Source organism: Lotus japonicus, chromosome 4 (genome assembly GCF_012489685.1).
Source record: "Lotus japonicus ecotype B-129 chromosome 4, LjGifu_v1.2".
Taxonomy (NCBI): domain Eukaryota; kingdom Viridiplantae; phylum Streptophyta; class Magnoliopsida; order Fabales; family Fabaceae; genus Lotus; species Lotus japonicus.
Window position 1 is genome coordinate 66749562 of NC_080044.1, and position 16211 is coordinate 66765772.

The window sequence follows — 16211 nt, forward strand, 5'->3', positions numbered from 1 at the left end:
ACCGACAATGTAAATAAGTTTTACACAATAATTCAATCACATCCCTCCATTTTTATAGCTCATAATTAATTTTGAATTTAATAATATTTAAAATAGGAAATGAAAGGTTGTGAAATTAATCTGTTGTAACAATTCAATTAACATTGACAAAAAAAAAGTGAGGATACAATCACACTCATTTTTCTCTTTCATCTCATTTTTATTTTTTCATTCCCTTTTACTTCATATCTCTTTCTTATTTATTTATCACAACAACTACAAATATCTCTTATTTTTCTCTCTCTTCACTTTGTTCTTTTGATGTATAAGGAATTAAAGTATGAAGATAAATTATTATTCTATACCAAAAAAAACTATCGGCTAGCAACGCAAAAAAAAAGAAGTATCGGCTATCAATTTTTTTCCCACAATTACCTAATATTTAGATGATTCTAAGCTAGAATTTGTTAAGCCCCCTTATGAATTTATCAAACCAGAATGCTACATTACACCGGACTCGGGTGGGTTAAAGTCAATGTCGATGATGCAGTTAGTTCTAGCCTTGTTTCTAGTTGCAGTGGGATTATTTGAGACGCATGCAGAAGGTAAGTGGGTCAAAGTTTTTAGTCGTAACCTTAGAACCATGGCAACTGTAGGGTTGGCAACAGGGCTCGTGGGTGCGGGTTTGATCATTTTCACACCCAAATCTGAACCCGAACTTAACACCCAAATACAAAATCAAATCCAATATGGGTGCAAAAGTTAAACCCAAACCCGAACCCCTGGGTTTCGGGATACCCAAACCGAAACCCAAATAAGATCTACCCAAACTCAAAAATCAACTTATGCGCCCTCATCCTATAAGGCACGACCAAACCTCGAGTCACGTTGGATTGTTTTTTTTTTTGTATGTTTGAAAATAAACGTGTTCGTTCATTAAGCAGTAAAAACATGCGTACAGGTCAGTATGTCATTATGATGAAATGGAGTAGCCCCATTAGGAGCTTCCTCAAGTCAAACAAACGTCCCAATAGAAAAAGAAAACTTGACCAAAAAATCAGCAATGTAGTTGCTACAAACAAAAGAAAAGCTAAAAACATCAAAATTAGAAATCAAGTCACGACAATCGGAAACAACTGTGGCAAAATAAGATCTACCACCAAAAGGCTGTTTCCACGCTTGAAAGAGGTTAAGACAATTTCCTCAAAGCTAACTCTCCGGAAGCCAAGATCAGAAGCCAAGGACCACCAAAAAGTAAGAGCTTCCGTAATCATCAGAGACAGAACTTCATTAGAGACGATACTTCACCAACTGATCACACAACCAAAACGTACCAAGCTCGCTTGAGAAATAGATGCATTAAAATTGAGTTTGAATACAACTCTGGTTTGAAGTCTTCAAGGCACCTGAGCGATCGTCTAGGGTAGAGGAACAAGTGTCCGCATCACCACCAAGGAAGGGCGCATGTAAGTTGCACGCTGGATTGTTTAACGAAACTAAATTGTCAAAGAGAGTGCTAACAAACACTGATTTTGACATATTTTTCAACACTCTTTTATTAATTGATTGATATTCATGCGTGTTTGATTAAATTGAATACGAGTGCAATATTTTTTTATAGAATCCTTATGGTGCAAATACAAGTGATTCTATAATTTTTTTTTTATAGAATCCTTTCAAATTTTTTTTTTTATAGAATCACTTGAATTTTAACCAACTAATAAAAAAAAGTGTTAAAAAGTGATATTATTAACATATTTCATTGCGAAAATAAAATCTTCACCAAATAAACCACAATAACCTCCCAATTGACATCATAGTCCCGAAATACACTAATGATTCATGACTCGTGAGCATACAAAAAATAGAATGTCGAGCTGGTCAGGCAGTATATTGGGCCAAGCCGGTCAGTATGGCCCAAGCCAAAATTATTGTTTAGTTAAAAAACATTGTTCAAGCCCACGAAGAACAAAAAGTACAAAGTAGGATCCTAGTATGAGCTTTTCATTGACCAAAAAGATAAACATTGTTTAAGTTGTTCTGGAAATTTGTTTTGTTTTAAGCGTGCTAATAACACTTTTTTAAACATTTTCCATTCATTCGCCATGGGTGAGAAGCTTTCATTTCTTGCCTAGTAGTGCTCTTTTTGCCTTTAGGCTCATGGATAAATAAAACAAATAAACTGTCTTATTTCAAATTAAAAAATAAATTGTTTTAAAGGTAGAAGTAGCGTAACTAGTTACAATGACTTAACAAACACCGTCAAATTCACACACAAGTTTTTTGTGTTTGTTTTAAATGTGAAAGAAGAATTTTTTTTTTTTTTATCTCAGAGTTTTGGAGATTAGTCTTATGTTGTTAATTGTGAGGATATCTTAGAAAACCAAAGGAAAAAACATTTTTAGTTATGAGAACAAGAACAAATTTTTCAAACAAATTTACTAGTTACCTATTTCTCCACCTTTATTTGGAATATTCTTTTTTAATAATATTGATTAACACAAATCTAAATCTTTATAATTTATATATCACGTGTTCACTCTGGTACACTAAGTTAAATTTATAATAGATAAATAAGGAAACAAATAATGTCCGTTAATAGTGCGACATATTTATAAGGAGGGTTGTACCTTTAAGAATGTATGCTCAATTGTACTAAAGAGGCTAAGTCTCAGTCACTTTAATTTGAGCTAGGTATGCTTGGGTTTCATTTGTGAGCAACTAGGAAGTTGAGCTATAGATTCATTTTTCCCTTGTTGAATCAGCCAAGACAATAATATTTCTTTTCTCCGAGGGTTAACTCAAGTGGTAAGAGTTAGGGCCATAAAAGTTGGGATGAGATGAAGGGTGAATGATTCAAGATTCGAATCATGATGAGAGACTAATTTATTAACATTACTCACAACTAACATTTACTTATAAAAAATGTCTTTCTTTTATGCGAGATTGCTTGTTGAGGCAAGAAATGACGGTGTGGTTTAATACTAAGAAGAAGCTGGTACAGGAATAATGACAACTAAATCATCTCCTTCACAGTAGTACATATTAAGCGTATGATATTTATCTTTCTGAAGCTCAAGAGTATAATCAAACGCCTTTAGTGCATGAATGCTTGAATAATGTTTCATTCACACCTCTCTTTGATGTGGAGAGAGGTGGAATGATGATAGAGATATGAAGAAAAGAAAAAACATGAGAGAGAAAGTATGAGATGTGATAGATGATAAGAAGAGATGGATAAAAATAAAAATAAGTGGAAATGAAGTGTTTAAAAAATGAGGTGTGTATATATCATTATTGATTTGATTTTTTTTCTCTTACAAGTCTTCTCCATGAGAGTCAATCTTGTTCGAGCAACACCTATGACCCAACACATGGTGAAGCTAACTCATTCTTTCCGTACTAGTTTTTTTCATCAACAAGACTCGAATCAATAAAACTCGAATCAAACATATATCATTGAACCAATGAGTCGTTAACATAATTGAATTTTGTGAATTAAAATATATTAATTTAATTTATTAAAGTAGTATGATATAAAGCAGCGCATGGAGCAAGGATGATGGCAACAAGTAGAGGATCCATTTCCATGTACCGCCCCTAGATTTGGATTCGGTCCTCTTTCCCTCGTCTCTTTCCTTTTATTGACTCGTATTTATCCCTATTTTACAGGCTTCGTTTCGTTACGCTTGATTCATTCTTCATCATTCATCTCTTTCCTTCAAACAATTCAATCTCTATTATTATCATTCATCACCATTACCATTACCAGAAACCTCAATTTCAATCATCACCAATTCACCATCATGCCTCCTCCTCATCAACATGGTACCACCACTGGGGATCTCGATTCCCCTCCACACCCCAAACCAAACCCACCTAACCTCCTCTCCCTCTTCCTCAAACCCATCATCATGCTCCTCCTCACCTCCCTCTTCTTCCTCTTCCTCGGTTTCGCCGCCTTCCTCCTCCTCCACCTCTTCCTCCTCGGCGGCGCTCTCCACCGCCTCCGCTTCCGCCCCGGCGCCTCCCGCTTCCCCAACACCTTCCTCCCCCGCGACATCAACAAACTCCCCCATTTTCGCGTCTCAAAGGGTTCCCCCGCCGCACCCGGACTCGATTCCCATTGCGTCGTCTGCTTAGACGGCTTCCGCAACGGCCAGTGGTGCAGGAAGCTCCCCGGTTGCTCTCATGTCTTCCACCGCCGCTGCGTCGACGCGTGGCTTGTCAAGGTCGCCGCTTGCCCCACGTGCAGGACACCTGTTCGATTAAATGCCGATTCCGCCACGGTTCAATCGCACCCTTCTAGTTCTACTCAATTTGTTACTTGCCCATCTAACCCCATTTTATAACTTGTAAGTTTTGATTTTTATTTTAACCCCACTTTTCTCTATGTATAGACATAGTAGTATCTCTTGTATGAATTGCATCATAGCAATGGTCTTTTTCCCCTTTTGGGTTCGCTTCAATGTTGAAACAATGGTTAGAAGAATTTGATTGTTGATCATTGTTGGTAATGATTAATGAATGCCTAGTCTTTCAGCGTAGTTTTTGTTTTTGTCTACTCAACTCAGAATTTGATAGTTCACCTCTGAAACCTCTTTCAGAGGTAATTGTAGATGAAGGGTCAGGATTCGAACTATGAGAAGGGATAATTTGTACTAATTTACTAACAACTAACATTTACCTATAAAACAAAACCTCTTTCAGAGGTGATTTCTGTGTTTAAAATTTAAATTACTAGACAAGGAGTTGAACTTGCAGGAGCAGCATAATTTGGGCTATGATCACCATAGTCTACCTAATCAATCTACTTGAAAATTATGAGTGTTGTTGTTGAAGTAAATTGACTGTTAAGTTCTTGTTGAATGATTGCTTATTGAAGCTACAGGGCAGAGGCAGGTTCTAACCTTGCTTCTGTTTTATTACTAAGCGACATCCTGAAGTAGATTAACTTCAGGTTTAAGTTTAACATGTATGTTTGAGTCTAATTCTTAGAAAATTTGAAAATTGATAACGTGCATGATTTCTTCCTTTTTAGCATAAATGATTTACATAAAAGACAGGTGCTGAGGTGAAGGGACTAAAACAAGTACAGGATAACATTTTCTTCATTTAGCTTATACATTTTTGTCCTTGCTTCTGATGCATATGCCAAATTGCTAGTATTTCACAAATTTGGCTTTGCAAGTTGGGTAGATATTTTTTTGTAGAAGTTGTTGTCACAGTACACTTGATTATTCTTTTTTTTTTTTTTGGTCAATTTGATTATTCTTATCTTATGATAAAATATTCCATTATCTGTTGATTGGCATGGTTGCCAACCCCAATAGCAGTGCGGGCCAGTCAATTCCAAAAGACTTTACTGAGACGGCGGATAATTGGATTTTTTCTCCAGTTGGATGACTGCTACATCAAATGTTTGGTATACACGAAAGTGTTGACACATTGAGATTGAGAGTGAAAAAGAAAGTGGAGAAATAATATATATGATATATGATAAAATGGGTTTCACCTACCGTGTGTCAGTCTCAAATTGACACACGGTGCTTCAGTTTCATATGCACCATTAGATCTGATATTTTTAAATTTTAACGGTTCAGATAAATTAGCATTAAAACAATTCATTTATTAATTATATCTTAATTTACAAAAACACCCTTCTTCTTTCCCAACCCACCCCCATTGGTCGGATTCATCCACCACCGCACCATCTCCGCCGTGTCGCTTCTTTGTCCGCCGCGCACCCAAGCTTCACTTCAACGAGCTAACTACAGGATCTGAAAGCTCTCAAGACGAGAAGTCTAATGGTGGTGGTCTCGCTTTAAAACGACGCCGGAGTTGGCTGGAAACTCCAGTTGCAGGTATGTGGAAGTTTGCCCAGATCTAGGAACCGTGGTGGAGATCTTTGGTGTTGTGCTGCCCAAAAATGCTTCAAAGCCATCAGGTAAGCCATCTCCATGGTTCTACAGTGGTCGGAGTACCGATTGTGCTGAGAACGCCGCTGGTGTTGCTGTACAACCGCTGGCGGATGTGCGGTGCGTTGGGGTTGTGGCTGTACAACGCAGTGGCTGGATGAACTGCAGTTAGAGACCCAGCAAAACCCAGAAGAATAGACACAAACCCAGTTTTGATGAATCTGGTTAATTGGAAATGGGGATGGAGAAAGTGAAGAGCTTTGTGACAGAAGATGAAGAAGAAGATAGGGTTGGAAGAGAAAGGTTGAAGTTGAAGATTAGAAGAGTGAGAGTTGGTAAATGTCATACCCATTATTCTCTAATTTTCTGTCTCTTGCTTTCTGCTACATTTTCTCATCTTCTGGTTTTTGTTCCTTTTCTTTTTGGCCTCGTGATGCTGTCTATGTGGGGATCCTTGGCTAGTTTCTGTTGTTCCTGGTCCTTGAGTCGGTTCTACTGCTCTTGGTTCCCTTCTTTATTAATAAATTTCTCCTTCCAAAAAAAAAAAATGTCATACCCATTATTCAGTTCCAATTAATCTGCAGATCTGGAAAACTTGAAGGTTAGAAGAGTGAGTGTTGGTGATGGTGGAAGGAGAAAGATGGAAAAATTTGAGCAATGAAGGTTAATTTTGTCTTATCACTCATATAGGAAAACTGAAGCACCGTGTGTCAGTTTGAAACTGACACACGGTAGGCGCAGCCGATAAAATGCAATAGAAACAGATTTATAGAGAGAAAAATATGTGGGATGTCAGGTGTGTTTCGATGTTTAAAACACAAATTGAGACTAGGAGGATGTTTGGGTAAATAGTTTATCTAAGCGCTTACATAAGCTATTATCACATAAACACATATTATAATTTTTTATGCTGAATGGATGGGGACTGGGTATGAGATGAAACCATGATTATGACTGACCCCAACAGGATATTGGATAGACAATAGGGCAGTTATGAAATGGATGCAGCTGAGAGTCATCCTCTGATCTATCTCTAATTTTTTTTTTGAAACACTCTGATCTATCTCTATGAGTGGAAGATAGTAGGCATCTATTGAGTATCAATTTTTTATGTGTACTGTGTAACAAATTTGACTTCCAAAAATGCATCTTGTGTCTTCTTGCTTCATATTTTGGCAGGTTGCTGGTGATGGATCATGTGCCTGTGAATATTTGAACAAACAAAATGCGAATTAGTTCCCTCTTTTTTTATGCATATCTCCTTATTTATTAATTTGGGGTCGGTGCAATAGTTCTTCATAAAAAAAAGAACTGGCATATAATAATATTGGGTATTATGTCACATTTATATAGTTTTTATCATATAACTATTATTATGAGGCATGTCGTGTGGCGTGTATCTTCTTCTGTGGGTAGATAGTGTGTTTGGATTGATAGTCAAATACAAATTCGGATCACAACAATTCTATTGAGTTATAATTTGTATTTTCTATTTAGAAGTAATTCTGGAACATTTCATTAAATATGCTCAGAATAGCTTTTTATTACCTGTTGAATTAATCGGAATTGATACTATGTTTGGATATTTGTTAGCTTTGGCCTTAACAATTAAAACTATGTTTGAATATATGTTGACTTTAATTTGGATATCTATTGACTTTGTAAATGCATGTTAGCACGCAATTTCAAGTAAAAAATGAAATAAAAAAACACACACACATTGGAACAAGTGTACTCTATCGTTGAAATAATATGTGATTGTGAGTGAAATCTAAGTTGTCGAACCTAAGAGATCGAGGAAACAGACCAAACCTAAGAGATCGTAGAAACGCCACATCTACGTTTAATTTTTTTTGTCAACGGCAAATCTACCTTAATTTCGTTATTTGACCTCCTTCCACAGCAACAACACTGGTCAGAAACCTAAACAAAACATGATCCATCCTCCATGATCCAACACTCGTAGAGAATCAATGTGTGAATCGGAGGGAGTGTTGTTATCGTGGTGCCGCGTTTCCCTTTCCCCACTCAAACTCATCTTCGAATCACTCCAAATCCTCTCTTCCAATCCCCTCCCATTCACATCGATCATGCTCCTCACCACTCTCCCTCTCTCCACCCTCCTCATCTCCCAATCCATCACCACCCAACCTCTCACCGCCCGCATCCACCGCCTCGAATCCCTCGCCCACCACGCCCCCACCCGCTTCGAAGCCCGCCACGTCTGGCGCGAGTCCCGCCACGACGCCTCCTCACTTCTCCGTGTCAAAGCACTCTTCGCAATCCCCTCCTTCTTCCTCTCCCTCGCCGCCGCCATCTCCGCCGTCCACTCCACACTCACCCCCGCCCCCACCCTCCACTCCGCCGCCTCCGCCCTCAAGCACCACTCCATGCGCCTCTCCGTCACCACCATCTATATCTACGCCCTCCTCCTCGCGTTCTCTCCAATCCCCCGCGCCATCGCAGCGCTCACCGGGTCGCCGCTCCTCGTCTTCCTAATCGGATCGGGTCTCGAGGTGTACCTGATGGCGGTGACGAGTGTGGCACTCGTGGTCTCCGTTTCTGAAGAGAGGTTCGGGTGGGATGCTATAAGGGTCGCATCCGGGTTGATGGAGGGGAACCGGGTTTGCGGGTGGGTTCTGTCGGGTTTGTTCGTTTTGGGGTCGAGCTCGATCGGGTCGAAAGTGGAGCGGTTGATGGACGGTGAGGATTCGATTGGAGTTGAGGATAAAGCGGTTTTGATAGTTTCGTACGGATTCATGGTGCTGTGGAGTTATGTGATTATGACAGTGTTCTACTGCCATTGTAGAAAACAGCATCCAGTTAAGGAAGCTCAACCTGATCCTGATGAACTACCTCTACAACAAGTCAACAACTCTCTGTAATGTAATTTTTTTGTGTTAATTTCATTTTAGTTGTAGATTTGATTGTGATTCCAATGCATTACCTAGACACTTGCTAGGTTGGCAAAGGAATGCACCCGTGAAGAAACATCGAGTAATGAATGTGATATATGATAGAAGAAAAAAAATATATATAGAAAATATGGGTGTGAGTTGATGTCTACACTGTTTGTATGTCCAAGTAATTTTGTAATGGTTTCTGGCACTGGAGTGCTACTTTAGGCTCCAAAGTTTGTTTTCATTCCCCTTCATTTCTTCTCTTCAATCTCAAACTTGGTGCATTCAATGTGTGTTTCATAACCAGGTAGATTTTCATGTTAAGGTGAGAAGTGGTTCTAAAAAAAGTTAGTGGGTGTTTAGAAGCACTTCTACAATTGATTCTTTTTGGAGACAAAGTCAATTATACGGAGAAGCATCTGTGAGTAGGGTAGCTTTTGAGTTTATGAATTAATTTTGATGTTAGAGAAGCTGATCAAAACATGCTATTAATGGAGTAGTTTTGATGGGGGGAGAAATGATTCTGATAAGTTCAATAATAGTGGTTGCAAACACGCTTTCAAGTGGTGATTTCAGGGTTCTACTTGGACCTTACGAGCACCAATTGCAAAGGTAGTGGTCTCTTCCTTTATTGTGTTTATTTATGTTCAAGTTCACTTCATTTCTGGAAAAAAAGGGCTTTTGCATTATGTGTAACTTGCCTTTATATTTGAACTTCGCAGATATTACTCTGGTGTAAGAACCCATTATAGGCCACGGAATGAGGTAATTGCTGCTTTTCTCAGTTCAGAGAACAGGGCTGTGATCTCATCCTCTGTTACCTTAAATGCTCACTTTCTCATCTTCTGTTTGTGATCATAAACTACAACTGCCTGCTAAGAGTTTTATTGATAGCAGCCTTGTATTGGTATTGCCCAAAATTTCCTCAAGGATCAAAATGGAACCTAATACATTCATTTCTGTTATACAACACCCTTTTATGTTCTCTCATTGTAGTGAAAAATACCTGCTTATACTCAGAATCAATCTGACACCTAGGACCTACTAATAGAAACTTCTCTATGATTGACTTTGGTTTTAGATTCAATAGTAGAAAGAATTCAAACATGCACATAGTATATTTGAGAAGTTGCTTGCATTTTCCTGTGATTTGTTCTGCAAATATTTTAGTACAATTAAAATGAATGTTAATGTAAACCAAAAGTTTGTAGATAAGTTTTGTATTTGCCATGACCATGACTGGTGGGACTATCACAGATCAATTATGGTGTGAAAGATAATTAAAAATTCATGTGAGCATCTATTAAAGAGCCTATGGATTACTCCTTCTAATAATTTTACAAGTTCTGTTTCTTCCTAACGAAGATTGATCATTCAACCATCACTAGCAAAACTTAGAGGTGTGTCCTTTACATAGAGGTGATATTTGCTGATTGGTAATTCCAGTCAAGAATATATACACATTGACAATGCTAGTGGATTTTTCTTTCAAACTGCTAACGTGATTGTATGTTTTTTAGAATTGATGTTAAACATTATGTAGTCCTGTTCATAAACTTTATAAAACATATAAAATTAACCGTATATCTAATTAAGTGTTGCAATTCAAAAATAACGTAACATTGACCATTACTTATGATATCAAAATTTCCAATTTCTATCACCACCGTCGTTATCGCTGTTGCGCCATCATTGCCACCACTACCTCCACCACAACCACACCAACTCGTCTGCCTTCATCACCACCCACTACCATTGGCGCCCTATAACATTGCATGTGCCACCACCATTGTACTATCACTAGTGCCGCCACCACTACCAACTCCACCACCGCCTCTATCTTCTACCACCGGCATTGCCACTACCAGTCTACCGCCACCGTCCACTGCCATTGTCGTCACCACTACTGTCACAACTACTACTACCATCGCCATCACCGTACTACAACACTATCAATATCACAACCAATTATATTGCCCTCTCACAATCGCCTCAACCACCCTCTACCCCTACCACGACCATCGCCACCACCACCACCACTCTACCTCCACCATTGTCGCCACAACTACCACCACAACCATCGCTGCCGTCTCTACCACCACAACCACCTCTCTCCACCACCCCTACCACCCGCCAACCATATGATTGTATCAATTTAAACGATGTGATATGTTAGACAATGTATCACCAAACGTTATATATAATTAAAGGCTTAATATATCAAAAAGCCCCTGAAATTGTAAAGGGAATCAATTGCATGACCTAAATTGGGTCCCTAAGATTTTTTTTAATTCAATTAAAGACAAATGCTGCCAGACTTCAATTTTATCCTAGTCAGCAATTCCACGTGACATTTTTATTTATTTTTTTAAATTAAAAAATTATAAAACTTTATTTTTAAATTCCAACTCATTTATTTAAGCAGAAAAAAAATAAAAAACTTAATAAAATCCCTAATTTAAATAAAATCCCTAATCTAATAATCCCTTAACTAATTATAAACTAATTATCTCTCTAAATCCATTTCTTCTTCTTCCAAGTCCAGATCCAAGATCTGCGGAATTATCTCCTTTGTTCGTTGTGTGCGTGAGTGACAGAACTCGATCCTTCTTCCTTCTTTTATCACCAAATTAGCAAGAGTTCTCATTAAAACTAGAATCAGGGACTAAATCATAAATATAAAGTGAGAAAGCAGAGTGAAGAAGAGTCTGAACTCAACAAATAGAAAGATAAAATATCACATTCATTAGCGCAACCAAGCCTTCAAAACATTACAAAACAAAAAGTTGAGAAAAAACACACAACGAAACATTCCTCTATTTCTCATCTCCTCAAAGCAACCCATCTATGTTGGAATCAAAGAAGGAATTCTGAGCTAGGCTAAACCCAGAACCCACCCACCTCCACGCCACCCAAAACCTACCACCACCATCAACCAGAAACCACCCACCACCATCACCAACCTCTTCACGCCACTCCAAACCCAAAACCCATCACCCAGAACCCACCACCACCCCTCATATCCATCGAATCACAAGAAGAGGAACGATGTTGCTTCCAAGCGGCGCTCCCTGGGGGCTTTGAGATCATCAAAACAGTACGAATTAGAGAGAGAAGAAGAGCATGATGGGGGCGAGAGGAAAGGACGACGAACCCAGCAAACCCATTCACCACCACAAGCCACCACAAGCCCAGGACGACCACAAATGATTTAGAGAGAGGGAGATGAGGGGCAGTGGCGACAAGGAAGCGGCGATGGAGTGCGACCCACACGACGGGTTTGCAGGGTTATGGGTGGGGGGTTGGGGGTGGGGTGAGGTTGAGGGTGGGTATGGTGGGAGAGGAGGGAGGAAGATGAGAAGTTCAATGAGATCTAGGGTTATTCAGGCTAATCAGAATGATGAATAATTAATTAAAGATTTTTTGAATAATTAAAAAATGAGTTGGAATTAAAAAATTAACTTTTAGAATTTTTCAATTTAAAAATAATTCTAAATGCCACGTGGAAAAGCTGAGTAGGCTAAAATTGAAGCCACTTCAGCATCAGACACACTTTGTCCTTAATTGAATTAAAAAAAAAATTCTTAGGGACCCAATTTGATGTGAAAATTTCTTAGGTCCTAGAACTGATTCCCTTTACAATTCCAGAGGCATTTTGATGTATTAAGCCATAATTAAATTCTTATCATACCTTATCATATCAGGCGTAATACAATCCTACCTAATACCATCAGTTATTATACTATACAACATATCAGACGAGCTCTATGATAGGGAAGTGATTAGCTAAAATGGAACGATTGATGTGAAGTGAAAATCAACAAGATAAACATACTTTCTAGAAGACTTACATATTTGTGGTGTATTTTAACTCCACAAAGTTGTGGGAATAAAAACCGCCATAAATGTGTATGTCTAATGGATGTCTATCATAAAATGTATGTATACCTATCATTACTTAGTTATAATTGCTTGAAAAATGTGAAGTTTAGGACTAGTATTTGAATACTTGATGGTGTAAAATTAGGTCACAAACTGACCTTTGTTAAAAAATAAACTAAGAAGGAGAGGTTGTGAGATATAAGGTATAACCAACACAAACACCATCTATATGGATCATAATTCAAATTTAATGATATGTAGAAATATGATCTTCACTTAACATCGAACATTTACAAATTTTTAATGACTGTTTTTTACCGCTACAAATGGACTTGTGACAATTTTTAACCACATAAAATTGTAGGTCCAAAGGTGACAAATGAAATGCGTATGTCCACTTATCATTTTTGTTTAAAAATTCTAATATTAATATTAATTCCATTTAAAAAAATTATAAATTAATTTAGAATTTTCAGATGAAGAAAAAAGAATTTCAGTATTTTGGCATGAGAATATTAATTTAGTTGGCAAAACAAGAGCATAAAGAAGGCAGAAGAGAAAACGGGAAGGGATAAAGCTACGCAATGGCCTCAAACATTCTTCCTCTAACCAACACTCACCTTGTTCCATTTCCCGTTCAGCACCGCTCTCTAACTGTCGTCAAGTAAGTTCTGCTTCTCTTCTTTTCCAGAATTTGATTCCTAGGTGGTTCATTTCTTTGTGCTTTGGGAACTGCTTTCGTTTCGACCCTTTAATCCCATCTACCTGCTCTTCCCTTTTCTCCACCAAAGTTCACTTCTTTATGCTTAGATTTGCAGATATGCTTTGATAGCCAGAATTTGGTTGTGTATGAATTGAATTCTTTTGTTTTTGAGGTCCAAAAAAATACCAAAAGGGGTTTTAGCATTGTATAAACATTAATGTGATAAGAGGCATTGTGTTGATGTGGTATAGATAACAAACAATATAGAGGAATAAAGAATTGTTCTTAATATAGGCAGGGCAGGGTGTGTAAGAAAATTCAGTTTATTCCATCAGATGATTGCTGGATTTTTTTCTGCTTGAAGAAGAACATGACTGTCCAACCTTCTTGTTATTGCTGATTGATGAGATTACTTTCCTTGTTTTAGGTGGGGATGGAAAAGAGAGCAAGATGTAAGCATAGTTTCCAATACACCTCGGAGTCAATCATTTCGAGTCCTTGCTACTGCTAGTAATACCAAAGTATGCATAAAGTGAAAATTCCCATGTATGGTTCAAAAGAACTAATAAAACTATTAAGATGATATGTTTCTTTTTGAACTCATTAACTTATATGTTGTTGGAAACTTTGAAGATATAAGTATGATATCCTGAAATGATTATCCAGTTGTGTTGCTTTTAATGTATTTCATATTTATACTACTTTCTACTTCCTATGATCCTATCTCATATAAACATTTACTGACATAAGAATATAAATGCATAGGAGAGAAGTAGTAGATTGAAAATTTAGGAGGATAACAGGGTATACAAAAGGTAGGAAGTCATAATGAAGTAAGAAATGACATGGACGTAACATCTATGGGAGTTATCTAACCTAGGTTGTATATCCAGAATGATCTATGTAGCTGAACCCATCATATCATATTATGACTTCTTCGTATACCTGATTTATGCTAAATATAATTACTACATGCAGAGAATTGACAATGAGACTTTATTGTCACATTGAAAACATTCCTAAGTCTTATAGTGTGTTTAGATTGGTGGTTGACACACAGTTTAAAGCATGACAATCCCGAACTAACACTTTGTGGCTTTTCCATAGTAGTTACGACTTACGAGGGCTTCCAACTGCAAAACCAAACACTCTCTTAATATAGTATAATTACTTTATGTGAGAATATCTGAATTTCTTATAATATCTGTGTCTCAGTGAGTCAATCTTATTTCATGAAAAACACTATCATTCTTGATTTGTTGCTTCCTTCTGCCCTTCCATGAGAAAAAGAGGAATGCTATCTTCCTGTGAAATAATATTCTTTAGCTTTAACCTGAACTTTTCATTCTTGAAATTAAATCAGTTGTCTAAACTAATGACTTGCTATATGTTAATTGTTTATGTATTTTAGTTTACTCATTTGCTTCTTTTTTCTTTTAAATGCAATAAACAGATAGTTTTGTTACAACCTTTTCTTGCTATAACTTCATTTCTTTCTGATATCAAATTGATGTTTATAAAACAATTGTGTACTTCCATGTTTACTTGCTCTTTTGATGTAAATTATCGCTTCTCTTTTTGATATTTTCCTTTATATACCGTTTGATGTGATCTACATCTTTATATTAATAATTATACAGGTGGTATCTTCAGGAAAGGCAGGTTCAAAAAATGACGTGATCATGGTTGATCCTGTGGAAGCCAAGCAATTGGCTGCCAAACAAATGGAAAGAATTAAAGCAAAAGAAAAACTCAAGGTGAAAGCATTCTTATTTTCCAATTTGAATCTCATAATTAGGGTTATTGTGGAAGTATACAGGAAATATGAAAGTTATTGTTCTTCCCCATGTTTTTCTGCTAAGACAGAAGGATACTGTGTCATAACACTAATAAAACAGTGTTCATTAGTTAACTGTAAATTTAACCACCTTAATGTTGTGAGCGCAGAGAAGGCGTCAAATTGAGGCCATTAATGGAGCTTGGGCAATGATTGGTCTCACAGCAGGCCTAGTTATAGAAGGTCAAACTGGAAAAAATATTATGACTCAGGTGAAAATTTGGAACTATTTTTTCTTACATGTTCTTTTCTTTTTCGGACATACACACATGGACCCTACTAGAGCTCCAGTATACATACAGATATGGGTAGGCATTGTTGCATGCACACACCAAACACACTACTAATTGGGACTTGGGAGACATCTGATACATGGATTACTTCCATTTGGCTGGACAATTCCTGTTTAATGATTTGATATGTAAACATTTTCTTCTTTCTTTCAGCTGCAAGACTACTTCGATGCAATCATTCATTTTTTTGTGCGGTAGACAGACCAAGAGGTGCATATGGATACATGTTAAGAAATGCAGATTCTTCCTCACATTCTTTGTGAATATATCTTCTCAAAGTTTACAATAAGCTTTTTACATCACATACCAAGCTATGCAATTTTCCCTATTCAAATTTCCTTGTTACTGTTAATCCTACGTATGTAACATGATTTTACTAAATAACTGAGCTGCTAGCCAATTGATGTAGCTTGATATGGATGTTTTACCTACTCAATTGTTTTTCCCTGCTGCTAGCATTTCTTGTTGAATTCTTGACACATTATTTTCCCTAGTTTAGAGACTGATCAAGTTCATTAGATGGTTGCCTGGCTTAGTCATACGATATGGTTACAACTCTCTTGGTAAAATTAAACACAACTCGGGTGTTTCTAGTTTTGATGATTTCAATTGGTGACTCCATGTCATCCAAAAAGTGCGTTGCAGAAACAGGTATCATAACTCATAAGAGATTCATTCTCAATACTATCAGATACTGGT

At 37.3% G+C, this 16211-nt stretch overlaps 3 protein-coding genes across 4 annotated transcripts; all 3 read left to right on the top strand.

The window, feature by feature from the left end:
• The first annotated feature begins 3548 nt into the window (after positions 1-3548).
• On the top strand, positions 3549-4526 carry LOC130710144 (RING-H2 finger protein ATL56-like). Its single transcript, XM_057559302.1, has one exon. It carries the CDS (start codon positions 3786-3788, stop codon positions 4329-4331), a length of 546 nt encoding a protein of 181 aa, XP_057415285.1. The 5' UTR covers positions 3549-3785; the 3' UTR covers positions 4332-4526.
• A 722-nt stretch (positions 4527-5248) lies between these two features.
• Positions 5249-9819, top strand: LOC130710143 (uncharacterized). Of its 2 annotated transcripts, none has more exons than XM_057559301.1 (3): positions 5249-8783; positions 9298-9409; positions 9520-9819. In XM_057559301.1, the coding sequence occupies exon 1, from the start codon at positions 7871-7873 to the stop codon at positions 8780-8782; it is 912 nt and encodes a 303-aa protein (XP_057415284.1). In that variant the 5' UTR covers positions 5249-7870; the 3' UTR covers position 8783; positions 9298-9409; positions 9520-9819. The 2 variants fall into 2 exon arrangements, with proteins under 2 accessions (XP_057415284.1, XP_057415283.1); XM_057559300.1 differs by having other exon boundaries at positions 5250-8783; positions 9105-9409.
• A 3369-nt stretch (positions 9820-13188) lies between these two features.
• Positions 13189-15982, top strand: LOC130716115 (uncharacterized). The gene is made up of 5 exons (XM_057566309.1): positions 13189-13343; positions 13810-13903; positions 15023-15139; positions 15330-15431; positions 15666-15982. The coding sequence occupies exons 1-5, from the start codon at positions 13264-13266 to the stop codon at positions 15708-15710; spliced, it is 438 nt and encodes a 145-aa protein (XP_057422292.1). The 5' UTR covers positions 13189-13263; the 3' UTR covers positions 15711-15982.
• The last annotated feature ends 229 nt before the right edge of the window (positions 15983-16211 follow it).

Bases quoted from the DNA above. Each gene is read 5' to 3' on its own strand.
- LOC130716115 (XM_057566309.1), top strand. From the start codon at position 13,264: ATGGCCTCAAACATTCTTCCTCTAACCAACACTCACCTTGTTCCATTT. The intron at 13,344-13,809 runs GTAAGTTCTGCT...TCCTTGTTTTAG, and splicing joins CGCTCTCTAACTGTCGTCAA to GTGGGGATGGAAAAGAGAGC. The intron at 13,904-15,022 runs GTATGCATAAAG...ATAATTATACAG, and splicing joins CTACTGCTAGTAATACCAAA to GTGGTATCTTCAGGAAAGGC.
- LOC130710144 (XM_057559302.1), top strand. From the start codon at position 3,786: ATGCCTCCTCCTCATCAACATGGTACCACCACTGGGGATCTCGATTCC.
- LOC130710143 (XM_057559301.1), top strand. From the start codon at position 7,871: ATGTGTGAATCGGAGGGAGTGTTGTTATCGTGGTGCCGCGTTTCCCTT.